We start from the raw sequence: 10402 nt of genomic DNA, 5'->3' as shown, positions 1-10402 counted from the left end.
GTAAGGGGGAAAAAATGCTTATTAAGTATTAACGATACAACACACCATTTCTTTGTAAAAAAATATATTAAGAAAACTACGTCATTTGGATATCAAACATTAGAAAAGAGGGTCCACAATTTACCCAATGTCAAGTGTATTACCCATTGATTTTATGTGACTTTCTAACAAATATTAAGGAAAATAATACGAACCATATGAATTAAGTTAAATGTCCTAAAATAATAGTCTAACATCAGTGGCGGCGCTACATGTTGGTAAGGGTGGTCACATGACCACCTTGAATTGGAAAAAAAAAAAAAAAATATATATATATATATATATATATATATATATATATATATATATATATATATATACCCTAAAAGAAAATAAATTTTAATTTTACATGGGTTGTGGATCATCCTGAAAATGTTCTTGACCACCCTATAAACAATTTGAGTCCAATCCAAGTAAAATTTGATCCTCCCAAATTTTGGCCCATTGAAAGTTGAACAAAAAATTGCCCAAATAAATACATATCAACCCAAATGATAAATACAAAAGAGAGTGGTCTCTTCATTGTCAGGTGAAATAAGATAAATTAGTGAATCATAACGTGTACCTTTATTTATTTATTTAACTAATGCTATGTTTCTAACCTTTTTATAATAATTTTACAACAAATTTTATATGAAAAGTTATTTTTTTCAACTAGTTACAACTTGTCATTTTTAATTTGTTATGAAAATACTGTGGGCATATCATTTTTTCTCCTTTAAATTGGACACTTTAATTTTATGTTGGTTAGAATATTCACATCAGTTCATATAAAACTTTATGTATTTTTAAGTATATAAACCCTTTTTTTTTCTACGTAATCAATTTTTCAACACATTTTCATCACTCACACACTCATCGAAAAAGTAAAATCAAAGAAATGAATAAAATAATCCTTTTACACATGAATAGTACCCATGTAAATTTACCCTAATATGGTACTTGGGGAAGGAAATGCAAAAAATTTTATGATTTGACTTTTGAGGGTGATTTTTGGGGTATGTTGGCCAAAATTTTGCATTTTACCCATTTTACATGGGTTGATGCAACTCATGCAAGTGCTCTTGGGATCATGCATTGATAAATACCAAATATATTGAGGTTACAATTAAGTTTGTAGTTAAACTTTGTCCTTATTCAAATGCACCCTTGTGATGTCAATAAAATTCAAGATTTTTTTTTATTTAATCTTGTTTAATTTAAGCTTCTTGATGACCACCCTGAGAAAAATTCTTGGAGCTATCACTGTACATTGATGGCGTTACTTTATGCTTAGGAGGTTCAATTGAACCCCCTGACTTGAAATTTTTTTTAAAAATAATTTTATATATAAATTTTTTTTATAAATATAATTTACCTTAAAGATATGTTTGTACACTTTGGCTTAAATCTTGCACATCCTAACCACATATCAGCCCAGCCCAAAATCAAACAACAACATAGATCACAGGTCTCTCTAAGATTAAAAAGAGAATGTTTATAAGTCATAGGTTTCTCTCTTTATTATATTATATGTGTGTGAGTGTGTGTGTGTGTGTGCATCTAATACTGATTGTGTGTGTTATTTTTTTTTTTTATATTATGTTATTTGTGTGAATTATGATGTATGTGAATGTGTGTTATGTACGACAAATATAATATAACTTTATATAATTTAATTGTAAGTGCACAATTTGTATCCGGACCCAACCGCATGATGGGTTCAGGCCCAAAAAGCCTTATACAATCAAATTTGTAGAGCGTGGGCTTGAAACCTAGGTTTTATAGATATTGGATAACAAATATGGTGGGCTAGATTGTCATTATCTACACAACAAATGGATAAAATAACAGAAACTCTCCTCGGACGTAAGCCGAGGATGACTTGTATTGTCTTTCCTTCTCCGAACAATAGATTAAAATTGAAGATGATGTGTATAGTGCTTTCTTTCTTTGTTTTTTTCTTTTCTTTTCTTTTCTTTTTTCCTTTAGAATGCCTCTCTTTTCCCTTTATATCATCCTCCTTCTTCCCTCCATCTTCCACGTATGGATCAAATCAATGATCCAGATACTTGTCCCATCCACCGCCCTCTGGAAGTCTTCAAACAATAGCTGTAAGGCTGATCTATACTGTTCAGATGTCATTTCCCCATTAACGTGACCAGATGGGTAGGTGCAGACTCTTTAATGCGGTGGTAACAGCTTTTTTCATGATATTTCTCATGTGTTCTTCCTCTCTATAACTGTGTGGAACATATCTTTACCCAACAAACCTTCCAGCATTCTCTTCCAAACATCACGACACGTCGTTCGATCTTCACTTGACTTGGCCGAGAAGATGCCCCTCCTCGAACAACCCCATCAATCCTTCCAGCAAGAGCTTGCTTGTGGAATTCAAGGGTCTGCTCGGATGAATTAATACCTCTAAATCAGGCCCAAGGCCCAAAAGCATATTTTGACCATTCTACCCCCCCCCCCCCCCCACAATAGCCCCTCAAAACTTCATTTTACTTCCCATCTGGGAAGGAAAAGGAAGTTTTGACCTAACACCACAACCTTCACATGCCTTTCAAATCATCACATGTGAGAGTATCATCTCGCCTCCTTTAAACCGCCTTTGACGCTTCGAAATCCGTCTCGCGCGCATTAATTGCTGTAAGTAACGCCCTGTCCTCCACGTCCAATAGTGAGATGTACATCCAATGGCTCGGGTTTTTCCCCAAAATTTTAGCGGGATAATCCCATTCAATGCCGCTTCCCAGATATCAAAAACACATAGGAAGTCGTGACTTAACCCACTACGCCAGAAATCAATCAAACTCTAAAATTTCCTCCTTTTTTCCTCTTTTCAAGAAGCGCATGAAGAATCATCTACTCATTCCCGTAAGTTCTCCCTCTTGCAATTCCTTTTTCACCTCGGCTCTCTTCCTCGGCTTCTAACTACACCCTTATACCCTTCTACATCTTCACTTTTATTTTAACCAAATGGGTAGATTCAAATGTTTAGTAGATACCAATGCCGGTATGGAGGGTTTCCAGGCCAAATATCACATCCCTCCAGAAGTGGGTTTGAGATATTGCTCCCCAAGAGCCATAACTAGCGCTAGGAAAGAAGGATAAGTTGTCATTCCCATCATCACCTTTTTAGAGGGTGGAATGACACTTCCCATGAAGAATGTAACTAGTGAATACTTGCGCAACCATAGATTATGCCCAAATTAATGTACACCCAACATGTTTAGAATCTTAGGCTGTGTCGACGCTCTAAATGAGCAAATGGGCCTGAACCTCACATGGCATGATGTCATCTATATGTACGAAGGCCATAAACTTAAAAACGTAGGTTACTACCTCAAATCTAGGTCTAGCATTGTTAGGCTCATATCATGTCTTCCCCAATCTAACAAATGCATGAAGGATGACTATCTAATCGCCTCTGGGAGATGGTCTGATGGTCCTCATTGTCCAGTCACAGCGGGGAAACCAGGTGTGATTCCTTAGGATTTAGATTCCCTAGCTTGGGTTTTAGTTCCTCTAACTTTATCACCTTGAGACCCATTGCATTCTACTATTCTTACTGTTACTCGTTTATTATCAATAAACAAGCCGTTGTAAAGGATACATCGAGATCTCAACCTCCTGCTAATCTACCGCCTCCTCCTCCCCCCTTTGGCCCTATTCTCCCTGCTCCCAACCTCAAGAAGAAAAGATCGAATGAGATTGAAGAAGAGGATTTGACCTAGAAAAAGAAACAAAAACAACAAAAAGTTGGAAAAGGCCAAGTCTGAGCTTCCTCCGTGGAAAGTAGGGACAGCCACGAATTGGCCGAGGTGCGTCAAGCTCAATCTCATTGGTCACCTTCACTGGAATTGGACGGGGCTCCTATCCCTTTCCACTCTTCTATAAGAGAGTTCCAAAAAGGGCACTCTCATTACCTGGCTGAAGCCCTGGAACAACCCCTCCTTTAACCAAAGGACATGAAGGCCCTAGATAACATGAAGCAACAACAGCTATTCCTTTCCCTTAAAAGGGATTTAGCTTTGGTACGTGCTACTCAACTACATTCACTTTGCTATTTGCATTATATTCTTTACTTAGATTTTCCTTATGTATACTTTCTTGCTATCCTCATCACAATATACCTTGTTCACCAATGTCTCACAGGCCATCCAGGAAGTTTTTGCTGCTGAAAAATGGGTAGAAGATGCTCGGAATAAAGCTGATGTCGAGATCAACATTAGAGTTGAGACTGAGAGGGCTTTAGCCCAGCCCGAGTTGGAGAAGAAAAAGATTGATGACAAATTAACAGAAGAGGAGGGACTAAGGAAGAGTGCTGAGGTTGGGCTTAAAATAGCAGAGAAGCAGGTAGAAGAATAGCGTAAACAGCTTCTCGAGGAAGGACAAGAGTTAACCACCACCCAAAAAGACATCCTGCGCTTGAAGGGGGAGTTAGCTCAAGCCCAAGAGGTAGCCCGTACCATCAAGGAGACGGCGAATGCTGCTTCGTTGGCTTCATACAATAGGGGGGTTAAAGAGACGAAAACCCGGCTGACAGAAGAATTGGCTGAGGTGTGTAGGGAGTATTGCCAGCAAGTGTGGGCTGAAGCCCTCAATATTGCAGGAGTCCTTGCCACCTCAGAATGGAGAAAAAGTGAGAACATGTGGGTTCCTCCTGATATCCGCGCACTTGAAGCCCCACCTACTTCAACAGCCCCTGAACCAATTCCTCAAACACAGCCTTCCACAATCCAAAGAACTCTTCCTTCTGCACAAGCGTCTACAGGTCCTAGTTAAGTCACAAACTAGGAAGAGAAGACTGCTAAAGATCTTAGCAAAAAGATTGACCAAGGTGACCCTCTTCTTGGGGCAAAAGATAAAGGAAAGCAAACTGTAATCCTGCCCGAGATCAAATCCACAGATGCTCCAATAGCTATCAAGGAAGCTGATCCTCAATCCAAGGAGACTGGTTCAAAGGGAGCGGAGGATATGAGCAAGAAAACCGAGCCAAAGCCTAAGGTGGACCCTCCATTGAAGATCAAGACATAAGAGTTCCCCTTTATTTTAAGCATACTTTTCATTATTCTGCTTTGTGTTTTTCATTGTTCCCCATGTAATCACATGCACTTTTAGTGTCAGACTCAAGAATTTGATCTTTTTAATTCTTTCCAAAATTCATTCTCTAGGAATGTTACCTTTATCATAGTACAATTCGTACACCTATTACAAATAATTTAATGCACAATTGAACAGTGTAACAGTAACAATTTGCTATGCAGAAAATTAAGTACACGGATATACATACAACCACAAAACGTGAAGGATATGGTTTAAAGTTTAATCTTTTTATGAAATTAAGACACAAAAGTTGCTCCTTATTATCACCCAGATATAGGGTCCAGGAACTGAGGTAAATATAGATAATCTGAGAACCATATGCAACTAAGATTCTATTTAATACTTGGTACATAAATTGAACTATTAATTTTCCCAAAGTAGAAGATCCGAGGAAACAAACAACCAAGTTTTTGTTTAACACTTAATAAAGATATCAATTCCCACAAGGTGTGTGGTCCGAGGATCTAGGTATGACCAAGTTTTTGTTTGATCCTTAAAAAAATGAACTGAAATGTTAATTTCCCCAAAGTAGATGATCCGAGGACCAGACATAACTAAGATTCTATTTAACACTTAATAAAGATATCAATTTCCACAAGGTATGTGGTCCAAAGAGCCAGGCATGACCAAGTTTCTGTTTGATTCTTAGAAAAATGAACTGAAATGTTAATTTTCCCTAAGTGAATGATCCGAGGACTAGACGTAACTAAGGTTTTGTTTAACACTTAATAAAGATATCAATTTCCACAAGGTATGTGGTCTGAGGAGCCAAGCATGACCAAGTTTCTGTTTAATTCTTAGAAAAATAAACTGAAATGTTAATTTTCTCAAAGTAGATGATCCGAGGACCAGACGTAACTAAGGTTCTGTTTAACTCTTAATAAAGATATTAATTTCCACAAGGTATGTGGTCTGAGGAGCCAAGCATGACCAAGTTGCTGTTTGATTCTTAGAAAAATAAAATGAATCACAGCACAATAATAATAGAACTAAAATGGCAGAAGTGCCTTTCATTAATAGTAGTACCTTCGTAGGTTATTTATATTCCAAGGATGTTGTACAACTTTTTCATCTAAGTCTGCTAGACAATATGCCCCTATGCCTGCTACAAAAGTGATACGATACGGCCCCTCCGAGGTAGGTCCCAACTTTCCCCAAGCTGGGTTGTTGGTGGTACCCAAGACTTTCCTTAAGACCAAGTCTTCAGGTGCAAGTGACCTTAACTTCACATGAGCATCATACCCCCGCTTGAGCTTTTGCTGATAATAAGCTAGCTGAACCATGGCATTCTCTCGCCGTTCCTCAACTAGGTTCAGGCTTTTCTCTAGTAAACCATTGTTATTACTTGGGATGAAAGAGTTTGTTCTCAACGTCAGAAACCCAGTTTCCAAAGGGATCACAGCCTCAGCTCCATAAGTCATGGAGAAGGGCGTCTCTTGGGTGGATCTTCGTGATGTAGTTCGATATGTCCACTAAACATGTGGCAATTATTCTACCCATCTTCCCTTTGCATCATCCAACCTCTTCTTGAGTCCACTTACTATAACTTTATTAACTGTCTCTACTTGCCCATTCCCTTGCGGATAAGCTGGAGTAGAGTATCTATTCGTGATACCTAGGTCACAACAGTATTTTCTAAAGGCCTTACTATCAAACTGCAGGCCATTATCTGAAATAAGAGTGTGAGGTATTCCAAACCCAGTGACAATATTTTTCCAAACAAACTTCTTTGCATCCACGTGTCTAATATACGACAAAGGCTCAGCTTCAACCCACTTGATAAAGTAATCGGTCCCTACGAGCAACCACCTTTTATTTCCTACGGCCTTTGGGAAAGGCCCCACAATATCTAACCCCCATTGAACGAATGGCCAAGGACTAGACAGAGGATTATGGACACCACTGGGCTGATGGATGTTAGGAGCAAACCTCTGGCATTGGTCACATTTTTTCGCGTAATCTTGGGCCTCTCTTTACATATTGGGCCACCAATACCCCTGGGTAAGAGCTCTGTGAGCTAAAGACCTTCCTCTCGTATAACTTCCACAAATCCCTTCGTGCAGTTCTTCCAAAAGTGACTCGATTGCTTCAGGATGTATACACAGTAAGTATGGTCCAGAAAAGAAGCGTTTGTACAGCTTTTGATCCTCGAACAACCAAAATCGAGGTACCTTTCTGCGAACTTTATCTGCTTTAGATCTCTCATCGGGCAAGAAATCGCTCTTAAGAAAGGATACTATGGGGTCCATCCAACTAGGTCCTACCCTTACCTGATGAACCCAAATAGGGTCAACACCCATTCCACTGGGTTTGAACAAATCCTCAACGAGGATAACCCGAGGTAGAATTTGGACCGAGGATGTTGCAAGGGTAGCCAGGGAATCATCATAGGTATTCATACTCCTTGAGACATGCAACAAGATAAAATATTCAAATTTTGATCATAAATACCTGGCTCGGGTCAAATATTCTTGCATTCTTGGATCTCTAGCCTCTAATGTCCCCTCTACCTGGCCGACGACTAATTGCAAATTCGAGAACATTTTCACTGATTTTCCCCCCATTTTCTAAACCATATCCATTCCGACCAGTAAAGCCTCATATTCCGCCTTATTGTTAGTAGCCGAGAATCCCAATCTCAAGGACTTCTCAAACGTAAGCCCCTCCGGAGACACTAGAACTAGTCCCACACCAGATCCTCTTTGATTTGCTGCTCCATCGACATATACCTTCCATGTCGCAGGTTCCTTGCACGAGATCATGCCAACTGATTTTCATCCATGTCTAGCCCCTTAGCGTTATCTTCTAATGCAGGCTCAGCAAACTCTGCAACCAAATCAGCAAGCACTTGTCCTTTCACAGAGATTCGAGGCATATACTTGATGTCAAAAGCCCCCAAAATGGTACCCCACTTAGCAATCCTACTCGTACAATCAGCACTTCGAAGCACAAATTTAAGAGGAAGTTAAGTCAGAACCATAACTATATGAGATTGAAAATAGTGGGGAAGCTTATGCGTACCGTGCACCACCGCAAGGATCGCCTTTTCCAACGGCAGATAATGTACCTCGACCTCATGTAAGGATTTGCTCACGTAATAAACTGTCTTCTGTATATTGTTATCAACCCAACCAAACTAACAGCATGATCAGCCACAGCAATATACGCGAACGGAACCTCATCAATTTCCAGCCGAGACATAATGGGCAAACACGAAAGATATTCCTTAAGCTTTTGAAAAGCTATAGCACACTCCTCGGTCCATTCAAATCCTTTCCCCTTATTCAGCAGCTGGAAGAAAGGCCTGCACCTATCCGCGGACTGTGAAATAAATCGATTGAGGGTAGCAGTCATCCCTGTCAACCTTTGAACTTCTTTCGGATTCCGAGGAGGTTGTAAGCTATTAATTGCCTTGACCTGAGCAAGATTGACTTCAATTCCTCTGTGTGTTACCATATAACCCAGGAACTTACCAAATCCCACTCCAAAGGAGCACTTGGAAGCATTAAGGCGTAACTTGTACTTCTTTAGCATTTGAAAAGTGTCACTCAAATCCGATACATGCAAAAAAACCATTTTACTTTTTACTACCATGTCATATACATACACTTCAATTGTTTTACCCAACTGAGGCTCGAACATCCTAGTCATCATCCTCTGATAAGTAGCCCCTGCATTCTTCAAACCAAATGGCATCACCTTATAATGATAATTCCATGTAAGAGTGACAAAGGTCATTTTCTCCTGATCCTCTAAAGCCAAGGGTATCTGGTGGTAACCCAAAAAAGCATCTAGAAAGCTCATCTGAGGATGTTCAACAGTGGCATCTGAGGATGTCCAACAGTGGCATCCACTAACTGATCTATGCGAGGCATTGGGAATGAATCTTTAGGGCAAGCCTTGTTCAAATCTGTGAAGTCGACGCAAACTCTCCACTTCTCATTCTTCTTCTTCACTACCACCGTGTGAGCCAACCATTCTGGATAAAATACCTATTTAATAGCACCAACCTCTTTGAGCTTGAATACCTTTTCCTTGACAGCCTCAGCATGCTCCTTAGATGAGCGCCGAGGTTGTTGTTTCCTCGGCATTACGGAAGGATTGACATTCAAATGATGACAAATGAAACTTGGATCAACCCCCGGGGCCTCATAAGCACTCCACGCAAATACATCCATATTCTTTTTCAAAAATATGACCAACTCCTCCTTCTCCTGAGGTGGCAGCTGAATTCCTACCTGAAAGAATTTTTCAGGATCATCGCCGATAAGAACCTTCTTCAACTCTTCGCACGCATGCTCCTCTACCTCGGCAATCTTACATGTAGCCGAGGACATTGATTACTATGAACCCCCTTCAGCCGAGGCCAATAACTCCTGCCCAGTCTAACGCAGAATTGTAGTCGTTATACACTATCTAGCCACAGATTGACTCCCAATGATTTCCTCGATCAGTCCCCCAGATGGAACTTCACCTTGACATGAAGAGTTGAAGAAACAGCACCTAGAGCATGTAGCCAGGGCCTTGTAAAAATGGTCGTGTAGGGAGAATAAGCATCTACCACGATGAAATCTACGTCCACAACCTCCGGACCCGATTGCACAAGTAGCCGAATTTGCCCTTTTGGAATGACAACCTTCCCCTCAAAACTTATTAGCGGTGAATCATAAGTAGTAAGATCCTCGAGCTTTAGGTTAAGCCCCCTAAACAAGTCAGGGTACATAATGTCAGCCCCACTACCCTGGTCAACCATTACCCTTCTCACCTCATAGCCCCCTATCCTTAATGTAACTACCAAGGCATCGGCATGAGGTCGAATGGTCCCAATCTTGTCTTCGTCTGAGAAGCCCAAAATAGGCAGAATGTTCCCTTTAATCCTCTTCGGCTTCGAATCAAATTCCTCGGCGAAAATACGTGACACAGACATCACCCTAGTAAGACAAGAGCCAGTCCTACCAGGAGCAGCAAAAATGACATTAATTGTTCCCAAAGGAGGCCTTGTTGAACTGTTCCTCTAATTAACCGAACTTGAATGGCTTCCTTGCCTATTGAGATGATACAAAAATTGTTTCAACCTTCCTTCACTAACCAACTGCTCCAAATGGTTCCATAGTGTCCGACAATTCTTGGTGGTATGACCTACATCCTAATAATAGTGGCAAATGAGGTTCTGATTCCGCTTCATATGATCTCCAGCCATCTTGTTGGGCCATTTGAAGTATGGTTCATTCCGTATTTTCTCTAACAACTGATGCACCGGTTCTCGGAA

The 10402-nt window shown here is 40.1% G+C and overlaps 1 protein-coding gene across 1 annotated transcript; it reads right to left on the bottom strand.

Moving 5' to 3' along the window:
* Positions 1-9583: 9583 nt before the first annotated feature.
* Positions 9584-10060, bottom strand: LOC142616630 (uncharacterized). The gene has a single exon (XM_075789444.1). The coding sequence runs from the start codon at positions 10058-10060 to the stop codon at positions 9584-9586; it is 477 nt and encodes a 158-aa protein (XP_075645559.1).
* Positions 10061-10402: the final 342 nt, after the last annotated feature.

This window comes from Castanea sativa, chromosome 11, assembly GCF_040712315.1.
Source record: "Castanea sativa cultivar Marrone di Chiusa Pesio chromosome 11, ASM4071231v1".
Lineage (NCBI taxonomy): Eukaryota > Viridiplantae > Streptophyta > Magnoliopsida > Fagales > Fagaceae > Castanea > Castanea sativa.
Note: the sequence above shows the minus strand (reverse complement) of the source record. Positions and strands in the feature narration are given on the sequence as shown.